General features: G+C 39.4%; 1 protein-coding gene across 2 annotated transcripts in view; it reads right to left on the bottom strand.

The window, feature by feature from the left end:
• Slc25a26 (solute carrier family 25 member 26) overlaps positions 1-18,524 on the bottom strand; it is a 73,799-nt gene that overhangs the window by 54,719 nt on the left and 556 nt on the right. For both annotated transcript variants that reach the window (XM_090323742.1, XM_090323751.1), the window contains exons 2-5: positions 14,061-14,217; positions 12,370-12,479; positions 2,695-2,799; positions 1,244-1,291 (exon numbers count right to left, since the gene is read on the bottom strand). In XM_090323742.1, coding sequence (XP_090179868.1) covers positions 1,244-1,291; positions 2,695-2,799; positions 12,370-12,479; positions 14,061-14,217 — 420 coding nt within the window. The remainder of the gene's footprint in view (positions 1-1,243; positions 1,292-2,694; positions 2,800-12,369; positions 12,480-14,060; positions 14,218-18,524) is intronic.

Below are 18,524 nucleotides of genomic sequence, written 5' to 3'. Positions count from 1 at the left end.
TCAGTACTACATAAACAGAAAATGCCAAAAGTGGAGCTATGGATCAAGTAATAGAGTGCCAGCCTTGAGCACAAAGAGGCTCAGGAACAGTGCCCAGGTCTTCAGTTTCAGCCCCAGGATCGCAAACTTACTAAATAAATAAATAAATAAATAGCAACTTAGGGGCAGCAACCAGGCCCTGAGTTCAAGATGCAGAACTGGCACCCTCTCCCTAAAAAAAAAAAAAAAAAAGAAAGAAAATGATGTCCAAAATCAAAGTCTGAAACTGTATATATCTAAAAATTAACATCTGAACTTGAAAGTAGCCTCCTTAGTGGGAGACACAAAAATAAAATAAGCTCTCTGAAATTGTTCACTGAAACTATTTTGCTTTTTTAGGGAGGGAGGGCAGAAGGGGGTTTGACCACATGCTGACTTACAGAATTTTAGATCTGGAAAGCATGGAGAAGTGAGTTATCCAATGGTACACCGTGTTGTTACAGTGCCGGGCCTCCCAATCCAGAACAGACCTTTCAGCACACTGTGTTTTGTTGTCGGAGAAACAAAGCCATCTCCCAAACAGGCTTTTGAAATGCTTGTCTCTTAAGAGTGCTTCTTTCATCCAGGGTGCTGTGGCTCATATTTGCCATCCTAGCTACTAAGGAGGCTGAGATCTAAGGACAGGATTCAAAGCCAGTCTGGGAAGAAAAATCACTGACATTCATCTCCAATAAACCACCAAAAAAAAGTGCCTCTTTCCATTGACAGTTTTCATTAGTCTCTGTATACAAGAAGCAATTTGATAGTTTTCTGTGAGTGTGTGTGTGTGTGTATGCACATACACATCATATACCAGTTTTAGGACTTAAACTCAGAGACTTGTGCTCTCCATCTGCTCACTGATGGCTCTTTAACTACCTCACTAGCTTATTCTAGGCAAGCACTCTACCACTAGGCCAAACTCCCAGCCCCTCACTAGCTTATTCTAAGTTGGTAATTTTTTAAAAAAATATTTTAGCTATAAGGGACAGTTAGCACCTAGACTAATAGATTAGCTACATGTGTGGTTGTTCTGAACATGGGGATGGATCTTCCAGCAACCTAAGCCACCATTTCATTACATCTGAGAACCAAGACAAGACTCAACAGTGTTTGATTCTTTAAACTAGTTTCTCCAAATGTATTCTTGATGGTTAATAAGTTTAACTTTACTGGACAATCTCATCTTTCTTTCGTACCCTCACATTGGAATTGAGTGGCTTACCTCTCTTAAAACTGTGCTTTTATATCCTCGGTACAATCCCTGGATACCCTGAAACATACAAGAGGTGAGTAAGTTAGAATAGCAAACATTTCTAGATGACATTCTGAATTGTTTTAAAACATTCATCCTCACAACAGCTAAATGTTCAAAACTGGTTTATGGTATCCAGCGCCTAGGTTAGCTCCTTTTAAAATAGTCAGGTGCCAGTGGCTCACACCTACAATCCTAGCTACTCAGGAGGCTGAGATCTACAAAGCCAGAAAAGTTCATGAGATGTTCATCTCCAATCATGCACCAAAAAAACCCAGAAGTCAGGTGGTAGCTCAAGTGGTATAATGATAACCTTGAGCAAAAAAGTACAGTGACAGCATCTAGGCCCTGAGTTCAAGCCCCTGGACCAACATTCAAAAAAGAAAAAAAAAAGAGAGAGAGTTTTTATAGTTTTCACATGAGAAATTCAATAATAATCAGTCAATAAAGTATAATAATAAATATTTCTGTATAAATTGGGCTCTCTGTACTTGACTGACAAAACAGTCCAATGGGATCCTACAAAACTGACTTACTCCATAAAGGGATATTCAGTGTTTCTTCACCGAAGTGACCATTAAGAGCAATTTTTCTGGTCAGACACCAGTGGCTTACTTCTGTAATCCTAGCTTCTCAGAAGACTGAGATCTGAGGCTCAAAGCCAGCCCAGATAGACAGATACGTAAGACTCTAATCTCCAAGTAACCAGTGAAAACCTGGAAGTAGTACAGCCATAAGCAAAATAATTAAGCAAGAAGTCCTTGAGTTCAAGCCCTAGTCCAAAGGAAGTTTTTCTAAAACCTACACTCATTTAGATTGACTTGTATTTAAAGAAAAAAAATCCACCAGGTGTGGCAGCACATGCGTATCATCCTAGCCATTCTAAAATCTGAGGCAGGAGAATCATTTGAGCCCAAGAGTTCTAGGCCAGCCTATATAACACATAAAGGAAACAGGTAAGTACTTTCTATTCACATGGCTAGCGGGAATAATTTCTGAGCCACAGCTAGCAGACATCAGAAGAAGAGAAATTATGTTAAGATGTAAATATCACAATGGTTATAATACCAGTATTATTATACTCCCTTTCGGTAAACCTTTAAGTTCTGTATGGATATATTTTAATATCTGGATTCACTCTACATATTTATCATTTGTTCTATATCTGCTTCTGAAATAACTACAGGAAGATTAAATTCATGGCACCTACAACAGTAACATTAATACATTGTTTCAAAATGTGAAATAAAAACCTCAAACAAGTAAATGCAAGGCAAATACAATCTAAGCAAAAAGTTACTATAACGGGATGTGAAATTTGCCTTAAAGGCTCATAGAACACATCCCAAATCACTCATACTAACAACTATGAAATTTTCCTCAACACAGACAGAGACAGTGGGCCCCCAAATAAAGCTTACCTCTTCACACAAGATGTTAGAGAAGACCTGAGATGTCCTTGAAGAAGCAGAGACCTGTGCCCTCTGCTTGACCACTTCAGAAGGGACTCGAATCAGACAGGCAACCTGGAATACATCCATTTAAATATATCCTAAAAAGAAGTAACTACTGCAAAAATTGAATGTTCTCATAAGCACATTTTATAATAAAATGTATTCTGTACAAGTTTACTTCAAAATGTTAAACAATCTGGCTCTTGTTTTGTTATTGTTGTTTTGTGCTGTCCTGGGGCTTGAATTCAGGGCCTGGGTACTTGCCCTTTCCTGACTGGGTTGGCTTCAAGCCATGATCCTCCATCACCTAGCCTCTCTTGTTTTTAACCTAAAATGGTCCTTAAAGGATAAACATGGTAGTTGTCAGCCCCAAAGCTTTCTCCCTTGTCTTGTTTATGCTCTCACTTCCTGCCACAGCATTCTGAGTGCATCCATGAGCCACTCACCAGCTGGAAGTACATTTACTTCTTGAGTCTTCCCAACACCCACATAGCATGTGACAGATGGCAGAATCCTAATCCTGATTGGTCAAAGAATGAACCTTGTTTAAACATGTTAGCAGGTTCAATGCTGGTCACCAGCTGGTCACCCTACCCTTCCACAACCTTTCCCAGGTTCCACCAACACCCAAGCCCAGCACCTAAATCTGGAAGAGAAACTCCAGCTGAGTCCTTGGCTCTCATACTCATACCTTTATCAGTCAACAAACACTTCTAACACTGGCCTTGGTGATCTGCTGGGAGAAGTGCCTATTACTACAAATTCACACTTCCAGGATTTTACCTTCACACTCTAAAGGTAGCCTACTTACTTTCAGAAATAATAAAATAAATAATAAAAGACTAAAGAACTGGCCGAACCACATGGCACATTGCTACAAAAGGATGGAAAGAAAGGCTGAGGAAAGGGCAGCAGGGTTCAGGGAAGAAGACCCATAGATAGATCAGGTCCACTGTCTCTGTGGGAGCCTTATATTTATGTACAGTAAGAAAAAATTAGGATTCTATTTGGATGTGTAAGACTTTGCCTTTCCAAAATTAAGTGGCATGACTGTCTTTCATATTAAAAGCCTTCCTACGAGTAGTAAATGTGTATGAATACAATTATAAGAATAGCTGGGAAAGATGGGAGAAGATAAGAAAGATAGAAGAGGTGACATTAAGATGTGTTGTACTTGTAAAGTGATTTGTTGATGTGAAATTCCTTTGCACAACTACTTAAATGAAAGAAAAAAAAGGAAGAGAAGGAAGGAAGGAGGAAAACCAACAGTATATGTGGGGGTTTTTTTAATTGTATTTTATTGTCCGGGTAATGCATATAGGGGATACAATTACATTTGTCAGATAGTGGATACTTCTTGAACACTGATACCACCCTCTCGTGGGTTTGGGTTTTTCTTTATTTTTTTAATGGGTCATAGGGCTTGAACTCTGGGCCTTGGCACTGTCCCTGAGCTCTTCAGGGACACCCTACCCCTGGAGCCACAGCCCCACTTTCCATTTTCTAGTGGTTAATTGGAGATAAGAGTCTCACAGACTTTAGTACCCGGGCTTGGCTTTGAACTATGATCCTCATATATCAGCCTCCTGAGTAGCTAGGAGTACAGGTGTGAGCCACCGCACCCAGCTCACTTTTTTTTTTTTTTTTTTGCCTATTCTGGGGTTGAAGTCAGGGCCTGAGCACTGTCCTTGGGCTTTCTCAAGGTTAATGCTCTAACACTTGAGCCACAGCACTACTTCTGGCTTTTTCCAAGGAATCCAACCTGGGTCTTTATTCATGCTAAGCAAGCACTCTACCACTAAGCCAAACTCCCATCCCCGTTTCTCATGTTTTTGTCCCACTTCCCCCCCCCACTCCTGCCCCCATGTGGTAAGTTTTCTTATTGACCTGCACCAGATATCTTCAGGTACTTATTCTAGAATTCTTACTTCCCTGAAATCATAAGTTTCTTCTCTACCTCAAAAATTCCTTTCTGCAGGGCACTGGTGACTCACACCTGTGATCCCAGCGATGACTGCGTTGGAAGCCAGCCTAGGCAGTCTGTGAAACTCATATCTCCAAAAAAAAAAAAAATGCTGAACACTAGAGCAGTGTCTCAAGTATCTCAAGTGGCAGAGCACTAATCTTGAGCAAAAAAGTTTAAAGGCAGCACCCAAATCCTGAGTTCAAGCACTAGAACAAAAAAAAAAAGATATCCATGGGGCCGGGAGTTTGGCCTAGTGGTTAAAGTGCTTGCCTAGCATGCATGAAGACCTGGGTTCGATTCCTCAGTACCACATATAGAAAAAAGCCGGAAGTGGTGCTGAGGCTCAAGTGGTAGAGCTCCAGCCTTGAGAAAGTCCAAGGACAATGCTCATGCCCTGAGCTCAAGCCCAGGACTGGCAAAAAAAAAAAAAAAATCCAAAATCACCTTTAGACAACTTAAATTATTGTATTTATTATCTATTACTAAGTCATAAACACCAAAAGCTATGTACCAACCTTACTAATCAAAACACAGAAAAAAATTTTATTAATTATACAGAAAGCCAATGAAATTAGCCAAGGTGTAAAACACCCGAATAATTACTTCTGTAGAAATACTTTCTCCATTGTTTAATGCTCTCACTGTACTAAGCATCCTATATACATACTTCCATGAAGACCAGAAAACATAGCAAAGGGTTACATAGTTGCATCTTTTCTGCTTGTTTTTTCCACATTCTTCCCCATTACTAGTATTATTATTTGGTAAGGATTTGGTTCTTTTTTCAAAAAGAAACAATAATTTCAAAGGACAAAAATTCCTATATGGACCAAAGATTACAAGTGGTAGAGAAAGGGCTAATTTGAAATATCACTGTAGATGCAAACCTACTTATTAGCCTTGACAAAAAAAGATTTATTTTTCATTTATTAAGAACAAATCCACGAAAACAGATTAAATAGCTTACTGGTGAAGCCTCAAATTGTATATAAATTGCTTCTTTTGATAAGAGTATTAACTTTCAGGAAGACACTTACAAACCAAGATAAAAGATAAAATCCACTGAAACTTACATGAACCTAAAGGAGAGTTCCCAGCATCTAAAACTCATTAAAACAATGAAAACAAAGAAAAGAAGAAAGAAAGGGGTATACTAACTCCTTTTATTTTTCAATTCAAGAGGTCAATTGTGAAATAAGACCCCAATATGTCAAGAAAATAGGAATTGTCTACTTTTGAGGCTTGGCATAAATATTTATGGAACTTCATGCTTCATAACGCTCCATGTTCTTATATTACAATTTTATTTTATAGAAACACAAAGGCAGAAAAGAAACCTTGAAAAGGTTCTCAGATGAAAAGCAATGGAAGGAACCAGAGGGTACAAAGCCCAGTATGGCTTCCTGACTTGTATGGCGTGGCGAATTTGTGCTTTCCATTTGGTTTTCCATTAACTCTGATCTTTCTGAGATTTGAATCTGAGCTACAACAGAGTATTTCACTGCACAAGAACAAAACCTTGTTATAGCACTGCAGTTCTGTGAAAAACAAATAAAGGTGGTGTCATCGGTGGCAAATCCACCAGAAAAGCACACTTTCCTCACCCATCCCGGCTTCTGGATCAAACCACAACACAGGAATGGTGGCAATTTCACTAAACCCAAGAATATTTCATGTTAAAGTCCTATCAAAGACAATAATACAATGAAGGTTTCCACAAAGAACGTACATTAAGATGGAATGCTAAGGCCATTAGAATTAATAACAATACAAAGCCTAAGAGTAAATTACAGAGAACTTCATGGTCACATTAGGTAAAGTGGAAGAAGGGCAACAAAGGGAGAAAATGGAGAAAAAGGCAGATGCTACTAAACTTGTGGCTCCTTTCATTACTACAATCAAGTTCCAGACCTCCAACATATTTTCTACTAGGGTTTTACACTGTCCTCTCACTTTTGAAATATTTTTCAAAGCCATTCACCCATTGGTACTTTATGTTAATGTATCTTTTCCACAAGCATTTCAATGTATTTTGCTTTTTAAATAATTTTATTTTTGTGGGCATGACTCAGTTGTACCACTTGCCCAGCAAGTTCAAAGCCTTAAGTTCAATCTTTCCCCACCTACAAAATAAAAACCTGATTTAAGACCTGATATAAGGGGGGGTGGGGGGGAGGGAAATGGGTACCAAGACATGTGAAAGGGTATCAATGTATGTGAATTAATGCACCTTCTATCTGGCAAATATCATGTAACCCTTTTACTAATTACAATAAAAAAATTAAAAATTAAAAATAAAAAAAAATTAAAAAAAAAGACCTGATGTAAGTAATTCAATTAACAAGCTATGAACATTCTTCTAGAATGTTAACTAGAAACTGGTTAATAAAGTCAGCAATCAGAGAATGTTACTAATTACAGAGCTGCCTGGCTCAGGAATCAAAAGTAAAATCCAAATCTTGTCATTTTTCGATTATACTATATCACATTTACACATACTTAATGAACTTACAAAGTCTGCTATCCATAAATACTTTATACATATTTCAATTAGCAACTTTAGAACAAACTTACAGGAATTTAAGGATATGCTATTTAGAGCCAAAATAAGCTTAATACTATTCAAAATAAAGCATATGTTATAGATTTAGAAGAACTCATAATATTTAAGGTTTTTTGAATGCTGAGTTTATTTTTATTTTATTCCAAATGCTTTGTGTCTTTCCCAAAATTCTCTTCAGAAAGCAATGTATATATGTATATACATATATATATGTGTGTGTGTATATGGTGTTTTATATACACACACACACACACATATACACACATACATACACACACTATACACCATTTAAAGTGGAACACTTTTACAACTGAATAATTCATTTGCATGTCAAGACTGCCACCTTCTGGTTGCATATAAAATTGCACCATCTGACAAATCCAAAAGTAATTTGTACATTTTTGACCGCTTAAACTTTGAATTTTCATTCATTTCAGTTAGGCTTAAGAGTATTAAACTCTTTCTTAGCAGTACTGGCCTTTAAACTCAGAATTTTGTGTTTATAAGGTCAACTATCTTCCTTAAATTTTTTTTCCCCACTTAATGGCCAATAAAAAAAAACTCTCTATAGGTGCTGGTATTCTTTTCCTGCAACTGTCCCTGATAATCTAGACTACATGGCTGGTTAATAGTATTTTCAACAAAAAGCAGTATAATCAATGTTTGGCCTTGTGTATGAAAGCTGTTCACAGAATTTTATACAGCCAAAAAACATTTTATACAGCCAAAAGGTATGCCTGATGTGGCTTTTTTCACTTTCACATTTTCTTTACAGCTTCACAGGATGACAAAAGCCCCATGCATACATTTATAGATTTCACTACTATTAAGCCTGAACAAGGAGTAGCTTGTAACCACACTATGGGAGATGATGGTGAATGTGCTATTTATTTCACTACTATAACAACCTTGCCCCAATATATGTCCCATAACATGATATGCACTTAAACGTACACAAATTGTTTTTAAATATAAACTGACTATGGCTCAAAGACAAATCACTGTGTGAAGCCTTTCTGTACCAGCATCCATCTATCCACTGCAGTCCATATCAAACCAACCAACCCCTCCTTCTCTCACTCCACAAGGAAGTCAAGGGAGGGGTACCCGCTTCTTCTTCAAACACCTATACCACCTGAAAACAGTTTATGTCCACCTGTACTTCCAGACAGCAAGCCTCTCCAACACAACATCTCTGTCATTTCTGTCATAAAGGACTCACAACTACTTCCATGCTTCCTACCAGGCAAAGTGAACAAGAGATGAAGCCACGATGAGCTGAACAAGATCAGACAGTGAAAAAAGAATCCAGATTAGCTGATAAAATAGTCCATGTAATGGGGCTGGGAGTTTGGCCTAGCGGTAGAGTGCTTGCCTAGCATGCACGAAGACCCGGATTCAATTCCTCAGTACCACATACATAGGAAAAAAAAAAAGCCAAAAGTGGTGCTGTGGCTCAAGTGGTAGAACGCTCGCCTTGAGAAAGCCCAAGGACAGTGCTCAGGCCCTGAGCCCAAGCCCAGGCAAAAAAAAAAAAAAAAAAAAAAAAAAAAAAAACCATGTAAGGAACAGACTGAAGACTTTTTATACAGATGAGAAATTAGAGAGTTTAAAAAGGTGGCACTGGGATCATTTTTGTGTAGTTTCATAGCTAACAGTTGCTTAGAAGGCATTAAAGTTGGCCTGCATTGTGTATTCAATGCCTCCACATGAATACAAAAGCTTCTCTGCTTCCAGGCTGGCAAGCAAGGAAAACGCTCCCCTTAGCACAGGGATGTATGATCAGATGTATCAGCAAGGAGAGTGCCTGACTCACACGAGGCCCTGCTCCAGCTTCTGTGTGACAAAGCCTGGGAAATCTCTACCTCCATTCACCTTTACAAACTAGCAGCTTCCAATGAAATGAGTATTTTCTTTTCTTCTCCTTTGGTGATAATGGGTTGTGAAGTCAGGGCCTTGTCCTTGCTAGCACTTCAGCCTCATTTTTAGCCCTTTGGTTTTAGAGATTCATGCTTTTTGTCTAGGCTGCCTCAGACCACGATCCTATCTATGGTTCCCATGTAACCGGGATCACAAGCATGAACCACCATGCTCTGCGTATTTGCTGAGATAGAGTCTTGCTGAAGCTGAACTTGAACCACTATCTAAGATGCTAGAAAAGGGCATTCTACCATCCTTTCTGTGTGTGAGAACATCTACATATCACCTGGGCATACTGAACACAGGGGCTCACATCTGTAATTGTAGCTACTTAGGAAGCTAAGATCTGAAGTTCAAGTTTGAAGCCAGCCAGGGCAGGAAAGTCTGTGAGACTCTTATCTCCAAAAAGCCAGAAGTAGAGCTATGGCTCAAATGGTAAAACACTAGCTTTGAGCACAAAAGCTCAGGGATAGTGCTCAGGCCCAGAGTTCAAGCTCTGAGGCTGGAAAAAAAATCAAATCACGAAAACTTTTTTAAAAAATTACTGCTGCTATACTATTACAACATCAGTACTACTAAAGGAAACCTGCTCCAATCTTGGGTATAATTACAGATCCTTCTTCTCACAGCACTTATTCTGTGTGTGATGAAATCTGAGCTGTAAAATAATTGAGGTAGGGATTTAGAGATTTGGTACAGCAAACTTACTAATAAAAGGGGCACAAATGGGTCTCTCTTGCTGTGGTTATCTATTAAATCTTACTTGATTGATTTTCCTGTATTTCAAATTGCAAGCATAAGATAGACGATTGTAATTATAGTAGTATTGATTCATCATTAAGATTTAATCAAGCGGCTGCTACAAGGAATGGTTATTATTTTGACAGTGTTCTTTAGTTTCTTAGTTGCTTCCATGGTTGCTACAACAAAAGAACTATGTGTATGCTTAATAATAACAAAATATGTTATTGTTTCTAGGCAACCTGTTTGCAACCCAGGTTTGTATCAAAGCAATGTGCCATACAATGACAACCCCATTATGCTATTTCTTATTATTCCTAGGCTTCTACACCTTTCTGACCATTGACAGCTAAAACTATTTTCATTTTTTATTCTTTATTTTACATATGAAAGCCTATTTCCTTCTAAATTCACCTGTTTCTTGTCTTATTTCTAGCATGAGTCAGAAACCAAGGTTTGTGCTTTAAGAAACTGAAACAAATTACAAAAACAAGGAGATCAATTAAAGTCACCATCAAGAAACGGTTCATACACGTCCATGACCTACTACTGGTTTCCTCTTAAGCTTGTTCAGGAACCGTGGAAACTAGTAACAAGTGCCTGACACTTAGGCCTTATGCTTAAGGGACCAAAGAATTCCTAAGACAAGCCAGGCGAGATGGCTCACACCTGTAATCCTAGCTACTCAGGAGGCTAAGATCTGAGGATAGCAGTTCAAAGCCAGCCCAGGCACCAAAAAAATCCATGAGACTCTTATCTCTAATTAATCACCAGAAATCTGGAAGGGGTGCTATGGCTCAAGGGGTAGGGCAGTAGCCTTGAGCTGAAGAGCTCAAAGACAGCACCCAGGCTCAGAGTTCAAGTCCCACAACACACATACACACACACACACACACACACACACGAATTCCTAAGACAAGCAGTAAGGATGAAGATGAACATGTCTCAGAACTGCATATCTCCAATCTTATGGATACTTGTTTCCTAATTCCACAGTCTTCTCTCACCTCTTCTGCTCAATAATCCACAGAAGAATGTTATTACACTTAAAAGGCTCTAACTTACAAAAAAAAATAACAACTGCAAATAACACAGGCATTAAAATACACAATGTTGGGCCAGGAGTTTGGTCTAGTAGTAGAGTGCTTGCCTGGCATGCACGAAGACCTGGGTTCCATTCCTCGGTACCATATACATAGATAAAACCCAGAAGTGGTGCTGTGGCTCAAGTGGTAGAGCTCTAGCCTTGAGAAAGCCCAAGGACAGTGCTCAGGCAATGAGTTCAAGCTCAAGGACTGGCAAAAAAACAAACAAACAAAAAAAAACACAATGTTTTCTAAAACTGAAGCGATGAATCATTAGCATGAAAAATCTAACAGCTGTTACTGCCCTACCTTATTATAATATTTTATAGTTTCTTGGTAAGTCAAAAGTACAGAAAGTTTAACAACTGAAGAAAGTCTGTTCTTCAATATGAATGCTAGGTTTAAGGTAAGTTTGGGCTCGTGTGACGTGAGATAAATATAAAGTTTATTTACTGCTTACTTCCAACAGCATACTAGGAAATTTAAACCAATTATAAAACCTAGGAAAATATATCAGAAATGAATCAATAAAAATACAATTACAAAATAACACAAATCTTATAAAGATGTAGTTTAAGGCTAACCAAAGATAGTGCTCTAACATTTGACCAACAGCTTCACTTCTGGCTATTTGCTTAACTGGTGATTAGAGTCTCACAGACTTTCAGTTGGCTTTGAACTGCAATCCTCAGATCTCAACCTCCTGAGGAGCTAGGATTACAATATGAGCAACCAGGCATAGCAAGAAATTTTATGACCAGGCTGGCCTCCAACTGTGATCCCCCAATCTCTATCTCCAAATAACTACAATTCCTGACTTGAGCCCATACCATACCTGACTAAAAGAACTGTTTTAATTTTAACTGTTTTATTTTTTAATGAAATAACTTTTCTAATACATAAATAATAAAATCTGAGGGAATAAACATGTTTACTTTGATTTAAACATTACAGAATAAAGGCTAGGGACATGGCTCAGTGATAGAGAGCTTATTTGAGCATACCTAAGGCCTAGGTTCATTCTTCAGCATCAAAATAAATGGTAAACAGCGGCTCACTCCTGCATCCTAGCTACTCAGGAGGCTGAGATCTAAAATTCTTAGTTCAAGAAAGCCCATGAAACTTTAACCTCCAGTTAACCACCAAAAACTTAGTAATGGAGCTATGGCTGAGACAGTGCCCAGGCCCTGAGCTCAAGCCCCAACACAGGTATATAAATAAATACAAATAAATACATTACACAATCTACACACATGCTAAAATAACAGCAAGTATAAAAATTGTGTGCAGTTTTTATGCTTTCTCTATTAATGTAAAAACAGATTTCATTTTAATCAATTTCCAGTACCGCAGAACCTGTCACTCACCACTTCTCCAGCAGAGGCAGCCAACATATGCTTCACAGGCACGAAACAAGAAGTTGAATCAGTCCGCAAAAACCACTTCACATACTCATACGTGAGGAAAAATGCAGCGGCTGAAATGAAATGCAAGCCAGACATTTCCAAAAAATGCTTCTTAAAATCCTGTGACAAGCCGGACACCAATGGCTCACACCTATAATCCTAGCTACTCAAGAGATCTGTGGATCGCAGTTCAAAGCCAGCCCAGGAACAAAAATCAACCACCAGAAAACTGGAAGTGGCACTGTGGCTCAAATTGTAGAGTGATAACCTTGGGCTGAAGAACTAAGGAACAGCACCCAGGCCCAGAGTTCAAGCTCCACGACCAACAACATCAACAAGAACAACAACAAAATCCTCTGACAATAATTTTTCAATTATGAGATAAGATAGAAAGATGACAAATGCGTATCTTTTTCCATCCTCACTCTTAAAGAATTTATTGAACTAACATGCTTGGAGGACTCAGAAAACATGATCTTTCCCCTCAACAGAACCCAGCACTGTCATGCTGTACTGACAAGCCACTGAACAGTTTTTAGTTGACCTTTTAGAAAAGGATAAAGGTTTTGTGATCCGAAGTATCATTATACATGGCCATAAAATGATCAGCTTCTTTGATTTATAAATAGATTAAAACTGCAAACATATTCTTTAACTTAAACTTATTGTGTTTTATGGGTAGTTACTCAAAATAACCATGGCTACATTTTACTACCTCCATTCACCTTTACAAAAAAAATCAACCATTTAATTAAAACCAGAAATCAAAATCTCTGGAAAGTGACCTCCCACTGCCATGAACAAATCATAGGTGTGCACAAGGGCTTTAAGACTTTCCGTACGTAATTAATGAAAAGATGTATCACTTTCATAAACGATAAGGCGTAGAAGATAAAGGAATGAGAAATTCACCTCTGGAAGGATGAGAACACTTGGGGAGACAGCTTGATGGGGAAAAGCAGTTTTCTTTCCCAAAGTCAACAAGCTTCCGAAGGGCCCTCTGCCTGCTAACAGGACAAATTAGGAGCCCACAGGAATAATTACTAACTCATAACGCAGCAGTCACAGACAACTCCAATATGTGGGTCTTTGCCTGGCTTTCTCCAGCAAATCAGAGCTAAGTAAATTCCGCAGCTACATGGAGCCCTATACTTACCTCACTCCCAACCCAGGAAAAAGGAGAAAAACAGTAATGATGTTCCTGGGTCTCAAGAAGTGCCTCAGGCCTGTCTACCTTACAGCTACTTCTGGGCATCTTGAGTCCTTTAAGAACACAAGTTCCAGCTCTTTGCCCTGGCTGCCCCCCAACAGAAGGCATCTAGAAAGACTCCTCTAACTAGAAATGAAGGCGCACAAAGGTTCCAGGTGAAGGTCTGTGCAAGGTCAAGCAAAGGAGAGGCCAGCTATTGGACACTAGCAGACCTTTCTGGCCCTGCCTCCCCCCACAAAAAAGAACAAAAGACCAATCACTCTTTCCAATGATAAAAACACTGGAATGGACTCTACAGCGCTACCTGTTCAAAAGCAATGGAGTCAAAAAAGATAAAATAAAGCCACAAAAGGAATTCTGTGTTACACAATACCATATGCCATTCTGAAAACAAATCCCCTTATTTGGGCTAGATATCAGAGAGTATCATCAGAAAACTTACCATTAGGAAAGGATCCAATAGCAGTAGAAGGGACACCAGCATATATTCCACGAAATCCACCAGCCTTATTAAATCCCTGAGGACTCTGAAGCCTGGTTTTAATGGTATCCAGAGGAAATAATATCAAGTCAACAGATGTACCTGCTACCCCTCCAGCCTTTAAAGAAACAGTGGGGTGGGGTGGAGAGAGAAAAAAAAGGTTACATTAAAGTAAGCTGGCTGCCATGCAGGTTTTCACATACCTTCCAGTGTGCAAACTGTGCACAAAGGACTTTCTATCTTAAGCTAAACATTTTTCTAGAAAAGATAACCATAATTGTGATTGCAAACTGTAAATCTTGTATTAAATTTTTTTAAATGAATGTTACTGAATTCATCTTTTTGTTTTTCTTTTTTTTTTTTTTTTTTTTTTGCCAGTCCTGGGCTTGAGCTCAGGGCCTGAGCACTGTCCTTGGACTTTCTCAAGGCTAGAGCTCTACCACTTGAGCCTCAGCACCACTTCTGGCTTTTTTCTATGTATGTGGTACCGAGGAATCGAACCCGGGTCTTCATGCATGCTAGGCAAGCACTTTACCACTAGGCCAAACTCCCGGCCCTCATCTTTTTGTTTTTTAATGTGCTTGCTACTGGAGCCTGATCGATCTCTTCAATGGCCTTTTCCCTCACAGTTTGTGCTCTACCCCTTGAGCTGTATGCCAGTCCCTCATTGCACTGGTAATTTCTGTGGCATGGTCTCCATTGGTACCCACAATAGCCTGGACTTTAGCGGGAGGGGGAAGCCATCTTTTCTATCAAAGTGGGTCAAAGAACGTCACCTCCATCTTGTTACAGGCCTACGTCTTAGTCACATCCTATCCCTGTTCTTGCCAAGCCATCCCATTACAAATAAGCTCATTAACTTTTCGTTGCATCCTATTTCTGTTAGTTAGGCCACATTCTGGGGAAAAAAATCATTTTTTCCCTTCTTTAAACTAGCCAATCACCAGCATATTGTGAGCCCAAGTTCAGCCATTTTCAACAGAGGGCAGGGCCTGCTGTGTTGAGGATCCAAACAGGATACTGTGAGCCTTGCCTCAATTTTGGGTAATGGTGGTACACGCACTGTTCTGTGGAAAAGTAAATTTTGCCTTGCTGAGACTATTCTTTGTTTCTGTCTTTAGTTGTGATTCCAGTGTGTATTAGAGAACATTTTTGTAACTACTTTGATCCTATTTGTGCTCCGATACATCACTAACACGATTAAAGCACCCCAGCATCCAGCCCGGTAACTGTCCCCTCCCTCCAGCCCTTTACCTTGGGATACAGGCATGCACCACCACTCCAGGCAATGGTAGAGAGACTTGTAAGTTTTCCTCTGTGCTCCCCGGGTCTGACCCCAAATCTTGAACCAGCTCACCTGGTCTCCACCACTCAAATAGCTAGAGTTACAGGCTTGAGCCTACAGGATAATTTTCCACTGAATTTCCTCTTTCTTTTTTCTCCTGTTCCTATCATGTGAATGTATCACTTCTTCAGATTATAAAGAATAGTTTTAAAATCTGATGTTCTGTAGTTCTGGAAATGGAACTCAAGGCCTTGTGCATGCTAGTCATGCATTCTACCACTAAGTTTTATCCAGTCATACTTTAGTACATAGTCTAACCTCCCCATTGTACAGATGAAAAAACTGAATTAAAATAATTCATAACATATGTTAGTTATTTCCACATAGCTGAGTAACAGGAAATTTCTCTGTTTAAAAAGCTACATAACATGCTATAAGGATGGACCTTAATTTACTTGGCTACTTTTCTTGTAAAAATGATTTAGTCCATTAAAGTGCTTCAATAAACCACCTTGCATATATAAAAAATAAAAGTTTACATTCAAAAAACACATTCTGCCAGGCGCGGCAGCTCACACCTGAAATCATAGCTACTCAGGAGGCTGAGATCTGAGGATCAAGGTTCAAAGACTTTTCTCCAATTAACCATTAGAAAACTGGAAGTGGCGCTGTGGCTCAAGGGGTAGGGTGGTAGCCTTGAACTGAAGCACTCAGGGACACTGCCCAGGCCAGAGTTCAAGCCCCATGATCAACAAAACACACACACACTCCATGAGACAGAAAAAAAAAAAAAAAAAGAAAGAAAGAAACACTCCTGTTCACACAGGCAAAGTTCAAATTCAGCCATATCCATCCTTTCAGTTTACAAAATGCTCTGGTAGTACAAAGCTTGGTGCCTAGCCAATACTTTAAATGTTTTGCAGGAGTATTCTCTATAAAACTAATGCAACAGTTAACTACAAGAATTAAATATTCTAATACTGCCCTTTTTTTTTTTTTTTGCCAGTCCTGGGGCTTGAACTGAGGGTCTGAGCACTGTCCTTGGGCTTTCTCAAGGCTAGAGCTCTACCACTGGAGCTGTAGCACCACTTCTTTTTCTATATATGTGGTATCAAAGAATGGAACCTGAGTCTTCATGCATGCTAGGCAAGCACTCTTATCACTAGGCCAAACTCCTGGCCCCAATAATGCCTATTTTTAACAAAAGTAAATCCCAAAAATCCACTTACACTGGAAAATTACCATAACTATGAATACTATAATTCTACATAAACAGCCTGAGACATGAAAATAACTTCAGAGGGTTCAAAGAAATACTTGCTAGTTGTTGCTACGTTTTAATCAATAAGCTACTCTTTTAACATAGTTGGCTACTTTGAAGGCATTGATTCCCTAAGAATAGAAGACACACGAAGACAAGCTGAGCACCAGAAGAACATGCCTGTAATCTTAGCTACTCAGGAAGCTGAGATCTGAGCACTTGGTTTTGAAGCCAGCTCTCCAATAAACTACTCAGCAAAGGATGGAAGTAGCAATGTGGCTTAAGGGAGAGAGCATCAGCTTTGAGCAAAATCAGCTCAGGGACAATGTGTAGGCCTTGAATTCAAGCCCCAGAACAGGAGAGTGAGGGTGGGGGGGAGGAGACAAAAGTCAAGCTAGGTGATGATCACTAACCCTTGTAATCCTAGCTACTCAGGAGGATGTGGATCTTGGTGGGAAGTTTGTGAAATTCTCCAATTAGCCACCAGAAAGTCAGAAGTGGAGCTGTGGCTCAAAGTGGCAAAGTGCTAGTCTTGAGCATAAAAGCTCAGGGAGAGTGCTCAAGAATTCAAGCCTGAATTCAAGCCCAGAAAAGCCTTCCAGGTTCCTATGCCCAGTTCCTTCCAGATATCTTTATCTCGTATCTAGATTTTCTTTATTTCAGAGACCTGCTGTAGATGTTCCCTATGCCTCTGTTTCTGGTATAGATTCCCTGATTCTAAGCCCTAGTCAAAAATTTAATGTTAGCTGGCTCATGCCTGTAATCCTAGCTACTCAGAAGGTTGAGATCTCAGAACTGCAGTTCAAAGCCAGCCCGGGCACTAACTAAAAAGTCCGTGAAACTCTTATCTCCAATTAACTACCAGAAAAGTTGGAAGTGGTGCTGTGGCTCAAGAGGTAGAAAGATAGCCTTGAGCTAAAGAGTTCAGGTACAAGGCCCAGAGTTAAGTCCCATGACAAAATAAAAATTATAGTTGAGTATCTTGACTATGTGTTTAATATCTGCCCCCATTAGGTTACATTAGACTTACATTTTAATTATGAATGTTCCTGTCATCAGCACACAGGAGGCATTTGATGACGACAGCAAGGGGTTACTACCCCCATGTTTAGAAAGTATTACAGATCAGACTTTAAAAAAAAAAAAAAGCACACACACAGTATAGGACTGGGAATGTGGCCAAGTGGCAGAGTGCTTGCTTGCCTAGCATGCACAAAGCCCTGGGTTCAATTCCTCTGTGCCACATACACAGAGACAGTCAGAAGTGGTGCTGTAGCTCTAATGGTAGAACTCTAGCCTTGAGAAAACTTAAGGACACGGCCCAGGCCCTGAGTTCAAGCCCCAGCACTGGCAAAAAAAAAAAAAAGTACACTGAATTTTAAAAGGAGAAGGAGGAGGAGGCGGAGGAGGAGGAGAAAAGACAGGGCCACACTAATCCCCCAAAGGAAAAAAAAATACATGTAGGCCAGATTCAGTAACAAAGATCTAGACAATCATGGGGCTAGTGCTTACAGAGTTTAAGAAACTAAACTCAATCTCCAGTACTACCAAATAATAACAACAACATGGCAAAAAAAAAGCAAGACCTAGAGGCAGAGCTCAAGTGGTAGAGCACCAATTAAACCTCAAGAAAGCATGAAGTTCAAACACCAGTACCTGCAGAAAAAGGAAAGAGAGAGGGAGGGAGGGAGAGGAGGAAGGAGAGAGAAAGAAGGGAGGGAGAGAAGGAAGGAAAGAGGAAAAAAAGTAGGAAAAGTCGGGTATTTGGACCAAAGTCACCCATGGACTAGCTCATCCACAAACCAAATCAAGCTACCCATGGCAGGGGACAGCTCAGTATTAAGTGAAAACTTAAGAGAAATGACAACATTCACATTGC

Source organism: Megascapheus bottae, chromosome 2 (genome assembly GCF_031878675.1).
Source record: "Megascapheus bottae isolate mThoBot1 chromosome 2, mThoBot2.hap1, whole genome shotgun sequence".
Lineage (NCBI taxonomy): Eukaryota > Metazoa > Chordata > Mammalia > Rodentia > Geomyidae > Megascapheus > Megascapheus bottae.
Note: the sequence above shows the minus strand (reverse complement) of the source record. Positions and strands in the feature narration are given on the sequence as shown.